General features: G+C 35.8%; 3 protein-coding genes across 5 annotated transcripts; all 3 read right to left on the bottom strand.

The window, feature by feature from the left end:
• Positions 1 to 2,109: 2,109 nt before the first annotated feature.
• Positions 2,110 to 5,592, bottom strand: LOC128217293 (uncharacterized). Its single transcript, XM_052924336.1, has 4 exons — positions 5,488 to 5,592; positions 4,811 to 5,253; positions 3,312 to 3,647; positions 2,110 to 2,438 (listed from the first exon to the last, which is right to left on the bottom strand). Exons 2-4 carry the CDS (start codon positions 5,205 to 5,207, stop codon positions 2,392 to 2,394), a joined length of 780 nt encoding a protein of 259 aa, XP_052780296.1. The 5' UTR covers positions 5,208 to 5,253; positions 5,488 to 5,592; the 3' UTR covers positions 2,110 to 2,391.
• Positions 5,593 to 6,121: 529 nt separating this feature from the next.
• Positions 6,122 to 13,949, bottom strand: LOC128217290 (uncharacterized). Of its 3 annotated transcripts, none has more exons than XR_008258216.1 (6): positions 13,825 to 13,949; positions 12,592 to 13,000; positions 10,537 to 11,772; positions 8,960 to 10,068; positions 7,923 to 8,144; positions 6,122 to 7,203 (listed from the first exon to the last, which is right to left on the bottom strand). XR_008258216.1 is itself a non-coding variant. In XM_052924332.1 (4 exons), exons 2-4 carry the CDS (start codon positions 12,986 to 12,988, stop codon positions 10,022 to 10,024), a joined length of 1,680 nt encoding a protein of 559 aa, XP_052780292.1. In that variant the 5' UTR covers positions 12,989 to 13,000; positions 13,825 to 13,949; the 3' UTR covers positions 8,534 to 10,021. The 3 variants fall into 3 exon arrangements, 1 of the variants encoding a protein (XP_052780292.1); XR_008258217.1 differs by having other exon boundaries at positions 12,592 to 13,009; positions 13,825 to 13,900; XM_052924332.1 differs by lacking the exons at positions 6,122 to 7,203; positions 7,923 to 8,144 and having other exon boundaries at positions 8,534 to 10,068.
• Positions 13,905 to 18,939, bottom strand: LOC128217288 (putative uncharacterized protein DDB_G0291608). The gene is made up of 2 exons (XM_052924330.1): positions 18,807 to 18,939; positions 13,905 to 17,632 (listed from the first exon to the last, which is right to left on the bottom strand). The coding sequence occupies exon 2, from the start codon at positions 17,232 to 17,234 to the stop codon at positions 15,438 to 15,440; it is 1,797 nt and encodes a 598-aa protein (XP_052780290.1). The 5' UTR covers positions 17,235 to 17,632; positions 18,807 to 18,939; the 3' UTR covers positions 13,905 to 15,437.
• Between the last annotated feature and the right edge of the window lie 6,695 nt (positions 18,940 to 25,634).

The following is a 25,634-nucleotide window of genomic DNA, read 5'->3' as shown; positions in this document are numbered from 1 at the left end:
ACCGTCGTCATATGCCATAGTTGCAGGAAATAAATCATTTCTTCAAAACGCAACCAAAAAATCAAATATTGACGTTTTAAAGTCTTCTGTCGCTGTGCGTTCAACTTTCACAAAGATAGAATCTGGATGTATCCCATTCCAACTTGTATTTGAGGTGTACAGACGAAACTCTAAATGCCGAGAAACTGAGTGGATGGAAATTGCCACCTTAGACTCAGTGCCTTTTATGTACTTTCTTCAGTACCTGACATATGATCATTTTCAAGATTTACAGAAGAAACGCTGTGCTTTAAAGAAACTCAGGGAAGTCACTTTCTCAAATTTAAATGCAGAAAGCCGACATGGTTACATTGAAACTACGCTGAACATGCTTGGAATCGTCTATGAAATGGAAAAAAAAACAATTACGTGGCCTGGTGGTTCTATTGTACGTCAAAAAGCCTTCAACCTACAGACAATGCAGCAGATTGGCACTTGTTGCGAATACTCCACACATGTTTCAAGAAAGAAAGAAACCTGTGTCGGACATTTCGCAACTAAACTTTTATGCATGACCAGAGACATATTATATTGTGAGCGTACGTTCTCTCACTGTGGGATATGCATAACGTGTTATTAATCACAGAACTCTATTGAGGTACGATATTGTTCTCTTCTAATTGACAGCAGTCTAGATAACAAGAAGAGGAGGAAGTGATTTTATAAACGACTGACATGTTTAAATGGTTTGCATTTTATAAATCTCCATCCAAAATTTGCCCAAACAAATTCATTCATAAAAACGATGTACGTGCCGTCGGGTCGAATATTTCGATCCGGACAGGAAACACACGATATATTTTATTAAAGTTAACACATGACAATGTCGCCGGAAATAATTTTTTTATAAGTTATTCATATGTTGAAAGGTAGGTAAGATGTTGAATACCAGATCAGTTTTTATTATCGATACCCTAATAAATAGGAAGGGCATAGACTTTCCCTTATTCATCCAAAGCTTGTGTCACACTTAACTTTCAACCTTTGCTCATAACTAAAATCAATAAACCTTAATTTTTAAGTGTTAGTATAACAACACCTGGGATTGATATGCCCCAATTAGTGGCATATAGTTATCTGATCGTCTATCCGTCCATCCGTCAATCCCCAAAGTTTCCGATTAATATCTGAATAACTCATATGCCCAGGGGGCTTAAACTTTATAGACAAGTTGGTCATAACCAGCAGATAACGCTGTTTTTGAGGTCAGTTTGTCAAAGGTCAATGTCGTGGTGACCTTAAGATTATCTTCAGCTGAAAATCGGTTTCCGATCAATATGTGAAGAACACTTAGTCTCAGGGATTCTAACTTTCTACGTAGGTAGGTCATGACCATGATATGAACTCGATTGATTTTCAGGTCACTGGGTCAAAGGTCAAGGTCGTGGTGACCTTCAGTCGAACACATGTTTACATTCAATATCTGAAGAACGCTTTGGCTCAGGGTCCTCAAACGAGGTAGTATGATAGGACATGACCAGCAGATGAACCATATATATATTTTTAGTTCAGTAGGTTAAAGGTTAAGTTGATGGTGACCTTAAGCTAAAAATCGGTTTCCTATCAATATTTGAAGATCGCTATGACCCAAGGACCTCAAGCTTTGTAGGTAGGTTGGTCATTACCAGAAGAACCCTATTGCTTTTGAAGTCAGTGGTCAAATGTGATGGTCGTTTTGACCGTAAACTAAAAAACGCAGTTTCTTATCAATAATTGGAAAAACACTTAGGCCTAGATACCTTGAACTTTGTAGATGTCCCTCAAACATGACCAGCACCCTAATTATTTTGACGTCAGTTCGTCAAAGGTCAAGGTCGTGTTGACGGCCAATGGCCAATGTTTACCTTACTCTCCGGTGATATATGTTTTTATTTCGAAACGTTTTCGTTTATTAAACGATTTACCGGATTTTCTGCGCTGATATTTAATATTGGTATAACTTTGATATAAGGACGATGCAGCCAATCGGATTACTTGATATAAATAACTGGCTTATGCAGTGAACGAAGTCAAACATGTATGGTCATAAGACTGACTTAATTTGCATATTGAACACTACCACTTTCACAGTACAAGGTACATATGGCGTTTTTAATACATAATTCTACACAACAAAATGCCAGCGCAATACCGCTATGCAAAATACAGTTAATACAAACTTAAGACTAAACTCTACCATTAACGACAAACACTATGCAGCTTCAACACGTGCTATTTTGCAGTTTATTTGTTTAAAAATGAAACACTCACACTTCATATTTCATCATAAATTCTTTATAAAATCACATCTTCATTAATATACGAAGATTTATATCAACATAAACTCATGACAACAAGATATACCATGTTATTTCACCATTCTCCTCGTCCTCTACCTCTTCCACCGTGGCAACGCCCACCTGCCAAAAAGGGAAATAAATCTCATTCAAAATCACTTGAAAATAGAATCTCGCAAATCGAATATGCCGCTGACTTTTTGTCAATAAACAATTATTTATTATGAGTAGGCTGATATAACTAAAACGATATGAATAGGACGATTAGGATGTTGATAATATTTTTGCAAATAAACATAAATATCAAATACTTAAGTAAGTGTATGATACCGCGGATACATTCGGAATTCCTCGGCCATTTCCCACCGAAAACAACCTCGGATGTATATGGACGGTTTACAGTGTAGAAATCTTAACATTAAGCTACGATGCAAGTAGATCGCGTAGTTATTTCAGTTCAGCAGTTAAACTTCATGAATTTACTCTTGGAAATCTTAATAATTTATGCAATAATACACTTTACTGGCAATCAATTTAAACCTAGATTTACAACATACACGCTAGAACACTATAACTTATTGAAACTATTATTTAAAATTTTACGAAATACTTCTACTGATGTACCGGCATACATCCGAGGTTGATTTCGACGGAAAATGACCGACAAGTTCCGAATGACCACGGGCAACGACCACGCGTGCGGCATAACAATACTCCAAGTACAATGCACATATGACTGTAGTGGGGCTACTGTATTTGCAGTCGGTTAAAACAAGCTAAGAGAAAGCGTGCACGTTTTCCTAGCATACTTATTTGAAAGTAGATATTTTTTTCCACATATGTAGTCCGATAGCATGCCTCTTATTTCTCTACCATTATCAAAAAAAGATCATAACGTTTGTACGGTTTTGCATGTACTTGGAATATAGAAAACAGGTCGTTCCTCTCTTCCTCATTTCCTTTCTTTCTGATTTGAGAAAAAGTAGCCAATCTTACCGCGGTGGCCCCTATGTCCATGTGGATGGTGGTGTCTTGGTCCGTGGTGTGGGGGAGGGTGGGGAGGTCCATGATGAGACCCCAAGTGCTCATGGGGGTGGGGATGGTGACCTCGACCACACCCACTATGTTGCGGCGGATGAGGCCTCATCCTTCCCCTCGGAGGATGAAAAGGCGGCCAAATGTGATCCTCAGGTGGTGGGTAGTCACCCGGAGGTGGATGGTGTGGTCCAAAGTGGTGAGGTGGTGGAGGCATATGGACATTATTTGCTGGTTCATCCGGTGCTTTTGTAGTATGAATCGGTGTCTCCTCTTTATGCGGTGGCTCGTGTCCTCCTATATCGTGGAAAATGTCCTCAGCTGAGGTCGGTATTATGTTTTTATGTCGGGAAGGGTTTTAATTTGTGAATGCGTTGACAAATTGGCTATTGTGTAGGATATAATAAATGTAACTGTAAGGATAATCAACGGAGCACAATAAAAATAACTAGTTATCTCAAAAGTGATGACTACCCACGAACCCCGCCTTGACATAGGATGGTATTGACTAACTAATACAGATATTAAAATAAAACTCTAATATACGTTTTTAGATAATATGAAGGGAAGTAATTCACGCATGCCTATATATCAAACATAATTATGGTCAAAGTTTTAAATTGATGTTTACGGGCACAATACTAAAAGAAGAGCCGGGGTCAATACAAATGATAATTAGCCATGGTAATTTGTATGAAGTATAAGAGTGATGTCCTTCTGATTGGGAGAGAAGTTCGCTCCACAATATCCGAAATACATGTAGCAAAAAGAGTAAAGCTCGAATTAAATGGCTTAGAAATCTAAGCTGAAATGGTCGTAAGTCACAAGCAGTATAATCAGATTTAAGGGCATATAACTCTAGGACGAAATGACCGTAGGATATCAAAAATAGCCAGACACTACTACACATCATGGTGTTTATGGTGTACTAAATCAAAGAGAGATACCCTTTAAACTCATTCGGAGCTGCTCGGCAATTTTATTCGACAACAACCTCGGATGTATATGGGCGGTTTACATACTCAGAAATCGGTGTGTTTAAGTCCGCTGCAAGTAGGTCGCGTAGTCATTTTTTTCAGCAGTTAAACTTAATGATTTAACTCTTGGATATCTTAGTTATGTTTGCAATAATACGCATCACTGACAATCAATTAAAACTTAGATCAACAAATACAATCTAAAAAACTACATTTAATTAATAATATAATTCAAATTTTTACGAACAACTTCTACTGATGTACCGGCATACATCCGAGGTTGTTTTCGATAAAAATGACCCAGGAGTTCCGAATGCCTTTAAGCTTTGAGAGAAGGTGACTCCACAAACTTTAATGATCAGACCGACCGACCGATTAAGATGGTGACCCCATCTTCAAACTAATTCAGTTTGAGGGGTACTACTACTGCTACTGCTACTGCTACTACTACTAAAAATTACTTCTTGATCCAACTGATATTACCTGGTATGTTCTTGATTGGTTCCGAGTCTTTGACAAAGCCTGGTACTGTAGACGATTTGTCAGATTTACCCAGTGGCCGATGTTTATCATAGACTTCTGTTGAAGGTCCTTTATATTCATCAAGTAAGGTCATGATTAAGTGATTAATTGGAAACAATTGAGCCCATTGTTCATGATGACCTCGATCTTGACCCCCTTTCACATCAGGAAGAGTTTCACGGCGGCAAACCGGACATTCGAAACCCGAGGAAAGGTTCCCTTTCCTGGCACTTGTGTCAATGAACTCTTGCAGGCAAAGGTGACAAAATGTGTGAAGACAAGGCAACGCTCTTGGCTGTTGAAACTTTTCAAGACATATTGAGCAGTGGAGAAGATCGTTGGTTTTAGAAGAAGCCATGGTAGATTTAGCCAGTAATAGCTTATATAATTTGGCAAGCGATTTTCTGGAAATAAAATAATATGCATCAATTCGGTCTTTCATAGAATCATTTTATCTCATACAATTTAAGTAAGATTAAAATTGTACATGAAGTTTCATAAATCACTTCCTGCTAAAAGGTAGCTGTTACATTATATAGATATATCCTAAATCGAAAGTAGACAAGTTCTGCTGTTTTCAGTTTATCAGACATTTACAACAATTGTTACTATGAAGTTATGTAAACCTGATTTCTTACCTTTTAATGTTTGACTGAAATATTCAAGATCTAAAATGGTTTAAATTATTCTCTTTACGTTTTAACGAAAGCATACACCCCGCACAAACATACACTTTAATCGATATGCTAATGTTATCAACTGTGCGAAAAATGACCTGGATACAGGGTAAATCTCAGCGTTTAAGGTTATCAAATACACTCAATATACGGAATAATTGAAATTGTTTCAAATAATACAAAATGGCATGTCCAGGTCTTAAGGAATCAAAATGGTACATTTATTTTCATGAAGCTACAAGAGAACTAACTTATTATTGTGCCGAACTCCTAAACATACACTTATTTATGACCTCTACAGGAGTTGAAGGGACACGACCAGTAGGAAGACCATCTAAATAGCTTAATGTCACAAAGTCCATACCGCAGGCATTGTGCATGATGGTTGTAACTCAAAATTGAAATTGAACGAGATACAACAGTTTTGCGCTAAACCCTCAAAATATATTGCCATTAACGGACGTAAATATTATGGATATCTTGATTATATGGAGTCTTGTACATTTTCTGGCATGTAAGACCATTTAATAGTTTATATTTATTAATTGTATTCATATAGAGTTGTAAAAAATAACAAGTTCACAGATGCTTTGATTTTAATACCATATTTATACATTGCTAAATAGAATCTCACAGACTTGGTGATAAGATAATTTTTATTTTTGTGTAAATAGACATCTGAGAATGTGACATAAAATGCTCTTAAGGTGGAACGCGACCCTGAGCGAAATCAAAGTTAATGTCTGAAAATTGGTATACATAAAAAAGCATACGCTTAACTAGGGACTGTTTTGACATTTTCAATATATTCAAAACAGTTATAAAACTACGAGTCTTCAAGATATAACACCGATGTCAATATTTAGAACGTCTGTTTCGAATATTAAAAATGTAAAAACAGTCCCTAATTGTGCCTATGTTGTTTATTTGTATACCAATTTTTAGACAATAACTCGAAAAATCGCACGTGGTCGCGTTTCACTTTAAGCATTAAAATTAGTAACGTCTTAAGTAAGTTGGACACTGATTTTCGTGTTGAACTAACAATAATCTGTTCAAATAAAACATATTTGAAAATTCTTTTTGCCGGGCTTTAAATTTGTATTGCTATTGGACAAATAAGATGGTTTTCGTGTTAAATTTACAATATTCTATTCAAATAATACATATTTGAAAATGTTTTTTTTTGATTTGCCGAAAAGTATCAAAATAACAAACGTTTTTGCACATTGAATAATTTTCGTTAAAATTCTCGGTTCAAATGAAAAAAATATTTGAAAGATGTGCCAGGGCATCCGTCACTTTGCTGAAAAGCGTTGAAATAAGTTACGCGTTTAAATATTCAATGCGCATCGTGTTCAATTCACAATATTCAGTTTGAAAATATTATAAGCAACACGAAATCTGTGACCGGGTCGTTTTAAGCTGAAGAAGCAATGACATTTTCCAGTTTATCGCAAACGCCCTGAAACGGGTCGAAAACCATTGGCACTTCCTTCAGCCCTTGTGGACACTCTCGTTTGCCAATAAAGCGGCCCTTCTCGCACTCAGCATAGAACTGAGTGAACATTTGCCAGTTGATAGGGATTTTACCATCTGGAAGACCCTTGCAGTTTGGAAAGCGGATGTAGCAGGCTTTGCAGTGGCTACCGTTGCATTTGTTGCTCTTGTATTCACCTTTAATAAAGAAAATGTCCTGATAGTACAGGGAAAATAAAAAATGGGAAAAATACACAAAAATAAGTTGGTGTATTTGTGTCATATCAAACACAAAATTTGATTTACTAAAAGGATAGAACATGGTGCAAAATGTGATTGAGGTGACTTTGGAAATAAATAAATAAATATGAGAATTTTTAGAATTTGTCAATAACTTACCGAAGTAAATACCAAATTGCTGTTATATACTACCGTATGAACTAAAGGAATTCTGTAACATTTGGGATGATATTTCTGAAGTATTCAGAGACAGGAGCATAAATGACATTGCAAAAAAGTTATATATTTGTACGCGTGGTCCTCAAAATTATTTCTTTTAATTCAGTTATTTGCATACAGTCACTATGACCATAGCCGCACGGACGCATCTTTAGTTTTCCAACAAAACTCGTATAGCAACGTAACAAAGATATGTTTGTCACCTTGGCCATGTGTTTCTGGAATCTGACATACAAGTAAGCTTCTTCTCCCAAGGATTTATAGATCTTTATTGTTTTATTGCTAAATTGTATGTTCCGTGTTGAACTTACATGTTTTTCTCTCAATAACAGGTTCATGCGAACCGAGAATGCCATGTTCGTACTTTTTCCTTCAAGGTTACTTCAAAATGCAAAACTGCGTTATCTTTATATAAAAGTTCGCAGAAATAAAGTAAATATCCATTCAATCCTACTCACAGCCGCTGACAAGTTCCACCCTAGGCCCACAATCCACCCCTCTAAAATCACGACAGGTTAACAGTGTTGCGTCAAAGAGATCAGGGTAGGTGCATTCCTGTACGTGGTTCCCGAGCAAAAAGGGAGAGTCGGTCCTCGAACAGTTATAGAACAATTGGCACTCGCCAGGGTGGGGCATTATGTCCATGGTTGAACCATCACACGGGTCTTTATCTTTCGCCACTAGCATATTTTCGAAATAAGAAGTGATTGTTCATGAATGGAGAAAGATTCATTGTTTTAATCTAAATCAAAATCGATGGATGAATGCGAAAATATTTTAAATCACAAAGAAAATAGAAGGAGGTAATTTGTTTTTCATTCCAGTGACGATATCCACTAACATCTCTAGCATTATTTTGAAATCCAGACGTAACAATGCTTTTTTGAAAAATATAAAAAAAATGAAATAATTGATGAGATTTAAAATGTTGAAACTCATTGTTACAGTAAACCTGCTCGCCACATATTATGTGCAATTTATTACAATGTTTTAATTGTTTGGTGGTGCATGTTTTAACATTGTTTATTTCATGAAATGTTTTGATTATGGGCCGTAGTGAGCTTCATCAAACATATACATTGTATTTATTCATTCTTTGAATAAGTGATCTATGCAGCAAAATTCACCATCTGTACTTAACATGGAACACTTTAATAATAAAATATAAAACAATGAGTATTTAGTATGACAATCTCACAAGGTTAGTTAAAATGGAGCCAGGATATATCTCAGTAGTACATTAACTATCCGAAAGTATCAAGCTAGAATGTTTCTTTAATAAAAATAACATTTACGCAGTTATGAAATTCATTTGCTAACAAACCATAGAATAACCTAACCCTTTTGTTAAAATAGAAGTCTATATATGTGTTTCATAACATCATATGGTTATTTTTAAATATTAGAAATAAACGAAACCCCAAACTGAATAAACATTCTAATTAAATGATAATTTGTTTTCAAAAACGTTTATTTAACAACTCTAAATATTTACCAGCTGACTCCACTGCTAAAATAAAACACACATAAACACTGTACAAAGCAAGCCCCATCACTACGTTCTGTTTTAAGAAAAAACAAAAATGGTATAGCCTCTCTTCAGAACTCAGTTTAAATAGACTCTTAATGTGATTCGTATGGAAAAAAAACAATAAGGTAAAAACAACAACACAAAAAACAACATCCTAAAGGAAGATGTAGTACAAAAATGAAAGATTGTTCCGTTCCATAAAAGGTCGGCTATTTTTTGCCATAACGTATCACATGTTCTGTCGAATACTCGTTCCAACTCGAGGCAAGTTATCGAGGCAATCCAATCGGTCACAATTGTAAGTCATATTGTACTATATTATATCCTAACGACTTCAGTGATACTTTGTTTATGCTTTTTTAAAGCCTGCTTCTTCCAAAAACCCTCGAGCACATAATACTGTCATTCGTTTGTAGATGGATGTAGCGTCCAGATGGTTCTTATTTTTCATAATATTAAGTTGGTTGCATGTCAACCAGCTTTATGCATCTGCTTCATGAAGGATGTCTGTAGCATCAAGATTTGCCTTCATTTTCAGTTTGTCTCTTGTGATAAACTAGATTTTAATTTCATTTCATACACTTTGATGTAAGAGCGAATAATTAATAAATATCCCATTAATAATGCTCTGTCTTTGCCACTCTGTCGAAATTACGTCCGATGAATCACTACCAATACATACTTTTTTCTCAACGATGATATAAGTTTCAATTCGAAACGTTGTTGTCTAGTTATATAATTATTTACCGAATTGATGTTCTGAGTCCATGTGAAGATTCAAAGAGTTAGCTATGAAAAAACAACAACGGTTTATTCAAATTAAGACTAAACTCTAGCATTTAAGACAAACACTTTTCAGCTTCAACACGCGCTATTTAGAAGTTCATTTGTTTAGTAATTACAAACAGTCACACTTCATATTCCTATCATAAGAATGCTCCTAAAACGTTTAAACAAACCACTTTTCTTAAATATAAAAGCATTTATATCAAAATTAACCCCTGACAGTAAGAGATAATATGTTTTTCACCACTCTCCTCGTCCTCTGCCTTTCCCATCGTGGCAACGTCCACCTGCCAAAAAAGAGATAAATAAATGAAATCGAAGATCTTTTGAAACTAGAATCTTCCGAATTAAATATGTCGCCGACTATTTGTATCTTTAAAGATTAAACAATCATTTATTATGAGTAGGACTGATCTAACTAAAGCGATATTAGTATTGTGATTTTGATCATAGTTATGCCAATAAAGGTTGTAATCAAGGTTGTAACCAACTTTGGAAAATATTAAATACTTATTAAATACACCGACTAAACACATGCGAAATAACAATACTCAAAATTCACTGTACAGATGACTGTAGTAGTCCGATAGCATGTCTACCATTCCTCTACCATTAACTTAAAGATCACATCGTCTCTACCGTTTTGGATATACTTGGACTCAAGTAAACAAGTAATAGAGGACTATCTTTTACTTGTTTTTTTTTCTTTTTCTTCCTTTCCTTTTGTTCTGATTTGAGAAAAATGACAATCTTACCGCGGTGGCCCCTATGGCCATGTGGATGGTGGTGTTTTGGCCCATGGTGTGGGGGAGGATGGGGACGTCCGTGATGAGGCCCCCTGTGCTCATGGGGGTGGGGATGGTGACCTCGACCACGCTCACTGTGATGCGGCGGAGGAGGCCTCTTATGACCCCTCGGAGGATGAAAAGGCGGCCTAATGTGATCCTCAGGGGGTGGGTAGTTACCCGGAAGTGGATGGTGTGGTCTGAATTGGTGAAGTGGTGGAGGCATATAGACAACATTTTCGGGTTCATCTGGTGCTTTTGTACTATGAACCTGTGTCTCCTTTTTACGTGGTAGCTCGTGTCCTCCTATATCATGGGAAATGTCCTCAGCTGAGGGCGGTTTTTTGGCTTGGGTAGTATGAATCGATATTTCCTCTTTACGTGGTGGCTCGTGTCCTCCTATATCATGAGAAATGTCATCAGCTAAGGGTGGTGTTTTGGCTTGGGTAGTATGAATCGATATCTCCTCTTTACGTGGTGGCTCGTGTCCTCCTATATCATGAGAAATGTCCTCAGCTGAGGTCGGTGTTTTGGCTTGGGTAGTATGAATCGATATCTCCTCTTTACGTGGTGGCTCGTGTCCTCCTATATCATGAGAAATGTCCTCAGCTGAGGTCGGTATTTTGTCTTTTGTAGTATGAATCGATATCTCGTCTTTACGTGGTGGCTCGTGTCCTCCTATATCATGGGAAATGCCCTCAGCTGAGGGCGGTATTTTGGCTTTTGTAGTATGAATCGTTATCTCCTCTTTACGTGGTGGCTCGTGTCCTCCTATATCATGAGAAATGCCCTCCGCTGTGGGCGGCATTTTGGCTTGTGTAGAATGAATCGATATCTCCTCTTTACGTGGTGGCTCGTGTCCTCCTATATCATGAGAAATGCACTCAGCTGAGGGCGGTATTTTGGCTTTTGTAGTATGAATCGATATCTCCTCTTTACGTGGTACCTCGTGTCCTCCTATATCATGAGAAATGCCCTCCGCTGAGGGCGGTATTTTGGTTTTTGTAGAATGAATCGATATCTCCTCTTTACATGATGGCTCGTGTCCTCCTATATCATGGGAAATGCCCTCCGCTGAGGTCGGTATTTTGGGCGTATCTTTTGTTTCTATGTCGGGAAGGGTATTAATTTGTGAATGTGTTGATAGATTGGCTATTGTGTAGGATGTAATAAATGTTACTGTAAGAATAATCAACGTCAGTAGCACTGCAATAAAAATAAAAGTAATTACATTATCACAAAATAGATTTCTACCCCCGTACCGCGCCTTGAAAAAGGATGGTGTTGACTGACTAAGCCAAACATTAAAATAAAAATATTAATACATGTTTAAGATAACATGAAGGGAAGTAATTCTCACTTCACAATATATCAATCTAAATTAGTGCCAAAGTTTTAAACTGATGTTTACAGGCACATTACTAAAAATAGCGGGTATCAATGAAAACGATTATTAGCCATGGTAATTTGTACGAAGTATAAGAGTGATGTCTTTTTAAGTGTGTGTGTGTGTGTGTGGGGGGGGGGTTAGTTCGTTTTAGAAATACCTAAATAACAAAAGGACTAAACATGGAATTCAATGGCTAACAAGTCTAAGACGAAGTTGTCGTAGATCACAAAAATATGACATTCAATACTACACATCATAGTGTTTCAAATATTAAACAGATATATCTTAAACTTTGGGAGATGTTCGCTCAATTTAGCCAAAAATTTTAACATCATTTTCAAGGGCATATAACTCTAAGACAAGATGACCATATGCTTCTTTACACAAGCGAAAAAATAGCAAGATACTATTGAATATAATGGTGTTTATGGTGTATTAAATGACATAGGGATACCCCTTAAATTGTGTGAGAAAGTTCACACCACAAACCTTTACCATCAGACCGACTGACCGACTGACTGAGCAAGATTGTGACCCCCTCTTAATAATAATAATAATAATAATAATAATAATAATAATAATAATAATAATAATAATAATAATAATAAATAAGTACAAGATTCAATTGATATTACCTGGTGTGTTCTTGATTGATTCCGAGTCTTTGACAACGCCTGGTACTGTAGAAGAATTGCCAGTTTTACCCAGTGGCCGATGTTTATCATGACCATCTGTAGTACGTCCTTTATGCTCATCAAGTAAGGTCACGATTAAGTGATTAATTGGAAACAATTGAGCCCATTGTTCATGATGACCTCGATCTTGACCCCCTTTTACACGAGGAAGTGTTTCCCGGCGGCAAACCGGACATTCGAAACCCGAGGAAATGTTCCCCTTCCTGGCACTTGTGTCAATGAACTCTTGCAGGCAAAGGTGACAAAATGTGTGAAGACAAGGTAACGCTCTTGGCTGTTTAAACTTTTCAAGACATATTGAGCATTGGAGAAGATTGTTGGTTGTAGAAGAAGCCATGGCAGATTAACCCTGTAATAGCTAGTATAGTTTGGCAAGTGATTTTGTGGAAATAAAATAATATGCATCAATTCGGTCTTTCATATAATCATTTTTTCTCCTACCTCAGATAAGTAGATTCAGAATTTTAACCATGCTAGAAATTCTTATCTTGCCCACGGGCGAAGATAAAACGCCCGTATGGAACTCCTTTTTAATGGTCATCACATTGTAATTACCTTCCTTGTTGAAGACTGACATCTGTACCATCATAGAAACCTTGTCTTGTGGCAATATTTAGATTGCTAATTAATTATTTCTCGCTTCAAATGCCACCATAAAACATTTTTCACGCACCTTTCAAGAAATAATGCTTCACTCTCCTCAGAAATATTTAAATACCGATCTGACTTTTAACATAACCTGAATCACTGCGCGCATATCTATGACAACCAGGAATGATCACATATCCATACGCATTTATTTTCACTACGCACAAAAGAGTTCCAGTAAAAAGTGCAACTTTACTTAATTTTGTTTAACTGAGATGGTAGAAAAAGCATCTTCCATAGCCGCTCGATAGGTTCACCCCAACCCGAGCGCAGGGTGTTTTGCTGAAACGAGGTTTACCGAGGTTTAACCTATCTTACACTCTCGGCCATGGAAGATACTTATACTCTCATACAATTTAAGTAAAATTAAAATTGAACATGAAGTTTCATAAATCACTTCCTGCTAAAAGGTAGCTGTTACATTATATAGATATATCCTAAATCGAAAGTAGACAAGTTCTGCTGTTTTCAGTTTATCAGACATTTACAGTGTAACTATGAAGTTATGTAAACCTTAATCCTTACCTTTAAATGTTTGACTGAAGTATTCAAGATCCAAAATGGTTCACTATTTATTTCTCTACGCATTTACAAAACCAAACACGCCGAGCAAACATAAACTTAAATCGATATACTAACGAACATGATAGCCTTTTCAATCAACTGTGAAAACACTGAACTATTTTGGATTTATTGTAAATATAAGCGATAAAGGTAATCGAATATCTTCAGTATGCGAAAGATTTAAAAATGTTTCATTTAATTTCACATTTAAATACGTACCTGCATTGTAATTGTTTAAAGTGTAGTTGTTATATTTTATATTATAGTTGTTATATGTAACTGATATATCCGTATTCATTGTTGAGGCATAAAACATTTTTTGTTTAAACGTAGAAAAGAATATAATCTATGTCTTTTACTCTTAACGTTTTCACGTGAATTCATTCTTCGACGTTTTGCTCCTAATGGTGTCTTTGCTAGTTGTTTTATGTAAACGCAATGTGTCTGCACTCAACACCGGTATATTTTTTCTACTATGCCCTTAAAAGATCTTGCTTCATTTGAAAGGGGGGGGGGTAAGGCATTCTTTGGCCTGTTTCAGTAACAATACAGGACATTAGTTAAAATAATCTTAATGGGGAATGTTCATATTTCTTTCGGCTCTTGTCTAAAAAAGGGCGGTAACCCGTTTATACAAATGACGATATTTTCAAACTTGTGTGAATTTTCTTGCCTTGAAGCGCTGTGTCTCATGTTTTGCGTTTGTTTTGGCAATTATTGATGTCTGTGCTTAATTGTAGACTTGAAATATTTCATTCATCCAATCAACTAATAAAATTAAAATATAACAGCGAGAACAGAGTTATTAATACAAATTTGGATGTGTATTAATGGTGAAATGGCACAGCCAATACAAATGTGGTTTATCTCTGTAAAAGATGCTTAAATGTTAATATTTTCCAAATTACTGAGTAGCAATAAATACACGACATGTAATTTCATACATAAATAATAAATTTGTTAAAGATAGCTGAAAAGTGAAATTGGATAACGAATGTCAAGTTCATTTTAAGCAATAACGATTTGTTGATTATGATATCTTAATTCGTATTGCTTGTTTGGTCTACAAAACGGCATTTCACTTTCATTGTCACTTTCAATAACGAAATTCTAAGCCAAGATGTATGCGTCTGGAGTTTTGCAATCCTAGGAAACATATCGTTCATTTCATGACTTTCATTATTGTGCTGTTGATCTTCGAGGACGAAATATGAGCTGTGCAAAGGAATGGCTATGAAAGTTATGGAAGTCAGAATAACTGAGGTCCTTGGATTTGTCATTTCGAGTAAAATTATGTATCTTATTGATATTAGGCCTTTGAATGAGGCTATGTGACATGTGGACTTGAAACGTGTTATGGGTGTAGTTCCGACTAGTGATCAGCAGTAATACACTGAGTAGCCGAAATGATAGCAGCAACGCTATTGCAATATCATTGCTGTGGTTGTTAATGACATCAAGCCACGCTTGTCGGGTGCTATTGCTGAGGTAAGACAAGGTAATTTAAGTCTGTCATTGCAGAGGTTTGTTTTGACAATAGTATTTCTGAAATGGCTAAAATCCTCCATTGTAAATTACGGGTCGCAGCTGGTGTGGTTGAACATAAAAACATAAAGTGGCCGTGACAGTTGAGGTCTTTCGGTGGTGCTTGACGAATGCAGTTGCTGATATCCTAGGGTATTGCTTGCTGGATGCGGTTGCTGAGGTCCTTGGTTAATGCTAGCTGGATGTCGTTGATGCTGTCCTTGGTTGACGCTTGCTGTGTGCGGTTGATGAGGTCCTTGGTTGAGACTTGCCATATACTGTTGCTGTGATCCTTGGTTGACGTTTGCTGTATAAGGTTGTTGTGGGTCTGGGTTGCGACTTGCTATATACGGTTGTTGTAGTTCTTGGTTAACGTTTGTCATAAACGGTTGATGTGGTCTTTGGTTGACACTTGCTGGATGCGGTTGCTGAAATCCTTGAATGACGCCTGCCATATGTGGTTGCCTAGGTCCTTGGTTGACGTTTGTTATATACGGTTGCTGTGGTCTTTGGTTGACACTTTCTAGATGAGGTTGCTGAAACCTTGAATTGACGCTTGCCATAAACGGTTGTCGAGGTCCTTGGTTGAAGTTTGCTTGATACGGTTGCTGAGGCCCTTGGTTAACGTTTGCTAGACGCTGTTGCTGTAATTCTTGGTTTACACTTTCCATATACGGTTGCTGTGGTCCTTGGTTGACGTTAAATATATGCGGACGCCGAGGTCCTTGGATGGCGCTTTCCATATACGGTTGCTGTGTTCTTTGGTTGACACTTGCTAGATGAGGTTGCTGAAAACCTGAAATGACGCTTGCCATATGTGGTTGCCTAGGTCCTTGATTGACGCTTGCCATATACGATTGATGTGGTTCGTGGTTGACGTTTTCAATAAACGGTTGACGTGGTCCTTGGTTGGTGCATGTCATACACGGTTGCTGTGGTCTTTGGATGAATGTTTCTATATGTGGTTGCTGATTTCCTTGGCAGACTCTTGCTGGAGGTAGATGCCGAGGTCCTTGGTTGAGGCTTGTTGGATACGGTTGATGGCGTATTTGGTTGACTCCTGCTGTATGCGGTAACTGTGGTCCTTGAAAATTCGATTGTTGATGTCCTTGGTTGATGTTTGACAAATGCAGTTGCTGATGACCTTGGTTGACACTGGAAACATGCGTTTGGTAGGGTATATGACTTATGTTTACCGGATAAGGTTGGTGACGTTCTTGGAATTCGTTTGCAGGATGTGGTTGCAAATAATCATGGCCGACCCTTGCCTGTGGTCGTATGATAATGCTTGCTTGACTTGGTTGCTGCGTTCCTTGGTTGATGCTTGCCGGATGCGGATTCAGAGGTCCTTGGTAAACACTTGCCAAATACGGTTGCTGTGGTCCTTGGTTGATGCCTGCCGGATGCGGATGCCGAGGCTCTTGGTTGACACTTGCTATATACGGTTGATCGGGACTTTGGTTAACGCTTGGTGGATGTAGTTGTCTGTGTACCTGATGGACGCTTGCCGAATGCGGATGCTGCAGGTTTGAGCAAGTACATAACTGAAATGGCTGAGGAACTTGGCTAAGTCTTATTGGATGTCGTGGCTGTTGTGTTGCGTGACTAGGTAATTGAATGCGTTGAGCCCTTTGAGTAAAGCTAACGGACTGTTGGTGCTGTTGAATTCCAGTAAGGATGATTGGCTGTTGTAGCTCAGACATGGGATCAACATTAGCAGCACCAGAAAAAGAAGCAGCAGCTATAGCTTCACCATCAACATGATGATAATCATCAGCACTATTAACATTAGAATTATCATCGTTATCATCGCTTTCACTATTATCATTAGGACTGTGACCGGACATGAAGGTGCTGTTATTGTTAGAAATATAACCAAAATGTGAATCCCCTTCCCCATCCTGGACCGTTGACTCATTATTTTCCGTACTTTCATTCAAAATTACTATTGTTGGGTTTGTAGGAAACAATGCAGCCCATGTTTGATGGTCAGGTAATTGTCTCTCCTCTGTAGGTGGGAGGGTTAAGCGCCGGCACAAAGGGCATTCAAAACCGGCTCTGATATCTTGCCTATGCTATGCTGTTTATAACTGCTTGGAGGCAATTTTGGCAAAACGTATGAATACATGGTAATGCTCTTGGCCGTCGTATTCTATCCTTGCAAATCGTACACTCAAGAAGGGACTTGACGGTAGACTTTGACGCCATGTTCGCCAGAAAATGAAGCTTGCTTGCAGATGTATACCTGTATGTATAAATAAATATATATTGTTACAAATGAAAATGAAATTAGTTGTGTTTCAGACTTCATTGTCAAAAACAATTAGGGCGATAGAATTTGTGGCGAAATTTGTTCACTTTTTTTAAAAGAAAAAAACATTTCGTCTGGGTAGATATATATTAGACGTTCTTTAAAAAGAGTACATTCACGCGTTTTGCCGGTAAAAGAAAAAAAAAAACGAAATAAAAATAAAAACCATGAACAAAAAATCACAGCAAATAAAGTTTGTACGGAGGCAATTAAAACCTAAGTTGGTTTCACAAATGAATGTTTGCATAGACATACTATATTTATATTTTGTCAACATTTATGTTAATAATGTGTATTATTATTTGTAAATTAGAAAGACCGATCATTAATTTTTGACGGGAAACATCATTTTGCAATTTATCTCAAACTTTAACTATGACAAATATTTACAATACCATAAAGGGAGTAAAAGAGGTTTTATCAGTAGAATTATATAAATTGTGGTTTAAAGTGACCCTCTTATTCAAAATCAATACATACACATGTAAAACAAACATATATTTTTAGTGATACACCTTTAACTACTTACTAAATAATGCATTTAGAGAAAATGTCTGATAACAAGATTGTAACCGTGTATTTAATAGCTGATAACGCAAAATGTTAAATAATTGGTGAATGCTAAAAGATTTACTGTGATCTAGTATAGTCTCACAAGGTAGAAATACCATCTTCTTTGCACATTTTTTTTCAAATTAAACTTGGTATCCTTCATAAGAATGATTGTTTTCGAAATTTATTTATACTTTTGGTATATAAAAAAAATCGTATTAATTGTGGTAAATCCTATTTGGGAGTAAGAGAGCATCTTAAACATTTGGAACCAATTATCCACAAATATTATCTTAAATTTTAAATATAAAATGATCAAATTGTAACATATTTACTCAAATAAATGCATATATTTGGGAGATAACGCACACAAAATCTCACTACGGCAAAAAAGTGTAGGGTCGGCAAGATAAAATAGTGGAAACAAATATATTTTACGCCAAGGTTTTGTCGATGCATTCATACCCAAAACTTACAACATACCTATTTTTAGGTCGTACATCATTTAAACCATTTTAACCCATTTTAAATATAATATTGAATATAAAACGCTTACCTCCTTGTCAAACAGTATGAAGTTAATTTAGTTCACAACAAAACAATAAGTATTATTCCGGGAAGTTAAATTTTACAGGGAAGATAAAAACCAAATCAACGAATTATTATCAAGGTACCAAATAACATTAGCCATATTACTAGCATTCATTTGGTATTTTAATGGGGATTTCCCTGTGCTTTTTGAACACGTCATCCCATCAACTTGGTAACGCACTAGTTTCGGTTTTGAATAGTTTTTTGAAAATCTGAAAACCGGTTCGATATTTTTACTCAAGTTACAACTGCATGTTTTTTTGTGAAGTTTCATCGAATATGTCGATTGCATTAGCTCCCATTTTAAAAATATTGACAGCAAATGATAGGTCTCTGCAAATATTATCCGGGATATAAAGATTACATGGACTTAAATTTGTCATGTGGCTATATAGCATTGACGACTCTTTATTTCTATTGAAACCTCTTTAAACTTATAAGAGTAATATGTCTTAAGAGGAACAGTGATGTTTATTTCATGATACAGTTTAAAACAAAATATATTCATAAATAAATGTTTATTAAATGGGGACAATAATGATACAATGCATTTATAACTGGTAACAAAATTACACAGGGTAGTATATCGTGAATGTACTAAAACTGATAAACTATCAAAGGTGAATTAAACAAATACAAAGACTGTTGACACACAGTGTGTTCCCATTAAAGAGATAATGCAATTTCAAAATATGCTCATATCTTTGTAACAATTTGAATGTGTTATTATGGTGTGCGTTTGGTAACTGTGACTCATAAACACAAGCACGGAGCGGATCGAAGGCGTGCATTGCTATATCGGCGCTTTTACACACGCCAGTGCTTCTTTCGTTTTCCATTTTCTTTTTGTTGGTTATAAAACGTGAGGCCCGTTACATCAGACTTGATACTAGCGCTCTGTACTTCTAATTTGCTGTTTTCTTTCCACCTAACTATTTTATCGAAATCCTGAAAAATCAAGTATGGGTCATTTTTCAGACCATGTGATAAAAATGCATGGCTTAATGTACTCACCTTCTTGCTTAATGTGTTAAAATAAAGCAATAAAAATAAGCGTATTGTTTTTCTTTTTTAATTCATATATAAGGTCAAGACATCTTTGAAATGTTTGTAAATTTACTTTTGAAACCTATATGTCGTATCAAATATGCTATTTAAAATTAATTCATTTCTGTATGAAAGTGTATTGACAATTGATCATTCAAATTTCAACAACCTAAATAACAATGCCTTACCATCATTACCCGAATAAGGATAGATAAGTTTTGAACATATCATAATGTAAAACAATGAAACTTACAAGGAGAAGTCCAGTTATCAAACTTATAAGGAAAATACCCTGTTTAGAGGTCAAAGAGACACTAAACGAGAGGCAAAAACACGTTCAAACAACACAAACAGACCACACATGCATACACAAGAAAAATCTTTCACCCGTCGGTTGACTAGGGTTCGAAGCTTGTTTGAAAATTTGACCACACTAAATATTGCTTCTGGTTAAATTGTTGATAGGTTTTAAATATGTAATCGTTGATTACTCAGGAAATATTTGAGCAATGTCATACAGTGTTTGATAAAAACGAACGAATAACTTGCACACTTCGAAAAACGAACTAGTGTCACGTGGAGACTCTTTAACTAAACTATGTCCAAATGGCGTAGGGTGACCTTGACCTATGATTGTCAGCCAGTCAGATTAAGCCCGAAATTGAATCCTATTTCTAGCATTCTTTTCGTTGTTTTTTATCCTTTAAATAACATATGTCTTACGTTTAAAAATCGTTCGCGAAGAATAGATATCTTCAACTTTAAAACAACCAAGGAATCGTATTAGATATTTAATCCATTCTCCTTTTCTATATTCACTTTACAATCTTTTCAATAGTCAATGGGAGTTTTAGTTTCATTGCATTGCATTCATTTTCATCTTTCATCGTTTCTCTACATATCTATCAAATTTTCTGTAAAATATATTACCAAGCTTGTTATCAAAATTACATCATACAATTAATACTAGTATCATTTCTGGATGTTCTAATATTTCGTTTAATTAAAATGAATACAACTCCTTTTTACTCTTTAACTAAACTATGTCCAATATGGCGTAGGGTGACCTTGACCTATGATTGTCAGCCAGTCAGATCAAGCCCGAAATTGAATCCTATTTCTAGCATTCTTTTCGTTGTTTTTTATCCTTTAAATAACATATTTCTTACGTTTAAAAATCGTTCGCGAAGAATAGATAACTTCAACTTTAAAACAACCAAGGAATCGTATTAGAAACTTAATCCATACTCCTTTCTATATTCACTTTACAATATTTTCAATAGTCAATGGGAGTTTTAGTTTCATTGCACAATGACAAATGCAAAAATCAATTATATTCAGTTCATTTAGCAGGAAGTAAGGGTGGATTCAGTTGGCCTATGGCCGAATGTTTGGGAGTTTCACCGTTTAGGAACAGCCGGTTAAGGACGATTTTAATGGGGGTTGAAAGTAGTGGATACGCGCACAGCTACATACATTTTCAAACATGTACAATATAGTACCCAATTACTGCCGAGCGCAAGGCAAGGAAGCTATTGATACCAAATATTATAATAGACCCGGTTTTTTTGTATTTTACCTCAAAACTTAAGTTCGTATAAATCGAAACAACCGTGGAAAATAATTGCCCGAAAAGGACATATTGATTTAGGGTACATAATTTTATGATGAGCTGTGACTATGCAGCCTTAATGAATGGACTAGTCTCTATGTAAAAACACAGAATCTCATGTATTACTAAAATCAATGTGCAAGGATAGAACCTTGTCAAATCAGGCAAGAACTAATTATTCAACTGATGTACGATGTCTAAAGAAAATGGAATGATTTTCGCCCATTTAAAGAATCATATAAGGAATCCGAAAATCAACTGTGTATTTAGTGTTGATGCCAGGTGACCCCATGTATTCATTGTTTCAATTGAAAGCGTATTGCTTGCTGATAAATTAAATGTATAATAAGTGACACACACTTCATGAAAATTATTTGCCCTTTATTTTAACCGAAATCGGGCGTCACATGACGTATTTGCTTTGTTTCCAAGGCCAAAAAGCTTCTTTGTTATATTTTTGTCTTTGTTTTCTGCACACTTAACCCTTTAAATTTATACCGAAATAATAAGGGGTCACCAGTTCTTTAAATCTTCACATATTCGTGGGTGGAATACTTTCAAAGAGTACTCAATGAAACTTCCGTCATTTTTTTTAGTATCTAAGTTGCATTACATACTGATCGTCATTCGAACTGTTTTATAACAAAAGTGATCAGGAAGGCCATAGTGAAAGTGTTTGTAAACCTAAATGAGTTTTCTTCAATAAATTCCAATACATTTCATCTTTAAATCTGGCTAACTCAAGACTTTTAATCTGTAACGTATGATAGTCCAGTCTGCTTTCTTATACATGTTTTATATTGTAACTCTTTATTTTCATCTTTCATCGTTTCTCTACATATCTATCAAATTTTCTGTAAAATATATTACCAAGCTTGTTATCAAAATTATATCATACAATTAATACTAGTATCATTTCTGGATGTTCTAATATTTCGTTTAATTAAAGTGAATATAACTCCTTTTTATGTATTGTTTAGTTGTAAAATCCAGCAGCGGTGTAATTCGATATAGTACTTTAACCAACAACGCCATACCATGCAACTTATCAATTATATCAACATTAACTTAATTACCCTTGTATGTTTGTTAATACTCATTATTCAATTCGTATGCGGCAAGTGGGCGTTGTATCTCTTACAAAGGAAAGACGAGTTTGTTTTAAAATGAAGTATGTTGGCATCGAATTTTACCTTTTAAAAACAAATGATATCATTTAATATTAATATCGCTTTTACGTTTTGACACCTCTAACAACGTGCATGGAGTGAGACACCGACAGATGTATGGTTCCCAAGAAGAAGAATACATTCAGAGCACTTTTAAGCTTATTTAACAGGGCATTTAACGAACCTTTTGCATTGCACAACTGTTAGCGATTCGAATAACATAATATTATAGTTCACTAATAGGCAGCTCGTAATTCAGTAACCAGAAAACTATGAGTCTAGTTTTTAGTAAGACATAACATAAAATCTCGACTTAGTCCAGATAAATGTTTGGTATTCATTCAATAAATGGACACAAAAAATGGAAATTAAGTTGAAAACACTTCTTTTTTTATCAGTCAACATTATCTTGGAAAAATATTCGTCCCATTAATAATTGATATGATAAGATAAATGATTATGTAATTTCAACAAAGTAACAAAATCAACAAAACACAAGAGAATCGATGCCGCAGACTTGCCGCAGTTTCACAAGTCAGACACTGTGTTTATGTTTATTGTGCCTCATTTTCGACTGCCACACAAGACAACCGTTTCGAATATCCAACAAAATGACCGTCTCGATATATTTTTTAAACCTTAAGGCCCTTCTACAGTACAATAGTGGAAGGGGAAGATAAAAAAATAAAACATTTTCTAAAAAGCATGTTTTATTTTGTTTTGAGGAACGATTTTTTTGAGAGTAAAACATACATTATTGTTGATATGATTTGGAGAAGTAAGGATTTGACCAACATTTACAAAAGAAGATTTTATCAGACTTCGCCTTTCTTTTCGGAAACGTCTGTCGACATTTAAACTTTTTTTGTGCTGAAAGCCCCAGAGTACCAGAGTATCAACAATGCTTTGAGAGTTCTTGGCGATATCTTTTCAAATAAGAAAGTTATTCAATAAAATAATGCAAAATAGTGGATGAAAATTATTTCCTGGTTACAAAAATGCAAATATCATTTTTTTTTTAATATCTGCAATCACAACAAATCCTCAAGCCACTCTTGATTGGGTAGTTCTGAAAATTTTGGCAATAATAAAGACAATTCCGGAAAAATGTAAATGCTTTTTGATTGGAAATCTGATAAAATCTTCCTTCGAAAAATTTGCTTAACTCTTAACTACAGCTTCACATGATTCAACGGATATATTGAATTATGCTTGTTGAGTATTGAACCTCAAAACTAAATAAAGACCTTTAAACGACGACTGCACAGTGGAAGTCCCTCGATGCATTAACTGTACACATGTATTATAGTATAAATCGTGATCTTAGTTTTGTTTCTAAATTACTGTTTTTAGACTTAGCCAGTAAATTTCGATTTAGAAAAATACACAAAAGCTGCAACAGATAAGTGTGTCGTTAGCGACGAGATGCATCATTAAGTAAGATTTAATGCGTTGTACACAACGAGATACATTTTATGTCAGTTTTTAACAAATTTCTTTTTTTCTTGCAAATGTATCACCTTATCCGTTTAAAGCTTAAATATTATGTTATGTTATGTTCAAAAAGGTATTTGCCATTGTTTACTGATAATACCTTTTTACAAACTTCTGTTTATAAAATGATGCGAATTGTTTGGACAATCTTAATCTATCAAACTTATTTTACTATTGTGTTTGTCTGCAGCCCATGTTATGTGGACCGGGCTGGTATGAATATGGATCCTCGTGCTATCTTGTCGATACAACAGATCCCAGTACCTGGCAGACGGCTAGTGAAAATTGCACAGCAATGGGCGCACACCTCGCTGTTATAACCGATGCTGCTGAAAACACGTTTATCGTGAACCTGATGACGTCTCTCAATATGGAATCCGAGGTTTTCTGGCTCGGTGGAAACGACATTGCTGTCGAGGGAACCCATGTCTGGGAGACGACAGAGCCGTTTAATTTTACATACTCTTTTGATATCGGAAGTGGCAATACTGCTATGGACTGCATATGTGTGGTACAGTTTTACGGCTGGTACGACCGTTTCTGTACAGAAGCTTGGTATCACGTGTGTGTGAACGCAAATCTGGTTAGCATAGACATACTGAATGGAGATGGACAATTCACAACCCAAACACGTCGCATACTTCAGACGCAGAAGATGTATAATTGTTGAATTAACACTGCATTATTTATGCGCTTCACCCAAATTTATTATAGGTAGAACGTGTTGAAACGATTTCCAAATACTGCAATACATGTTATGAAAATGGAAGCGCTCAACACGGCACAAGGTTCATATGGGATTACAAAGAGACATTGTGATGAAACATTTTTAACGTCGTATTTTCACAATCGGATACCGACTAGAATCTAAAGACATTACGTCAAAATGTCAAACAAAAAACAATTGGAAGGTGTCCTTGAGCACTCTTAAGCAGCGTTAGGAAAACGACTTATTTATCTTACTAAAATATTATGCCCAGGCATATAAATAAAACTGTTATGACAAATCTTCCTGTAGACCTTTTACCCTAAGCACATACGTCATTGACATTACAATGACGCTTGGGAAGAGATACAACTAAAGTTGTAATAACGTATGGCCAAAACCCATTTATTCTTTTGTCTGATTTGTTTGTAGGTTTATGTATCATTTGTATGTCTCTATGTTTACAAAAAAACAGCAGAACAATTATACACCATTGAGCTAATAAATGTTTACTCATTATCAACAAAACATCCAACAGATATACACGCGAAGGCACTTCCGAACACGCACTCACGCACGCACACTAACACATTTGTCACATATTAATATCGTAGATAAAATATGAATAATAAACGGTTTGGTGCAGGTAACGGTCAATCGATAAGTTTGTTTGTGTTGTTTTTCGACAAAATGTATATTATATTGAACCTGCATTAAAATGTTAAATGTGTGTTCATTTTGATAGAGTATGATGAAATAAATATT

The sequence above is a fragment of the Mya arenaria genome, chromosome 14, assembly GCF_026914265.1.
Source record: "Mya arenaria isolate MELC-2E11 chromosome 14, ASM2691426v1".
In the NCBI taxonomy this organism is placed as follows: Eukaryota; Metazoa; Mollusca; class Bivalvia; order Myida; family Myidae; genus Mya; species Mya arenaria.
This window is presented reverse-complemented; position numbering and strand designations above follow the sequence as displayed.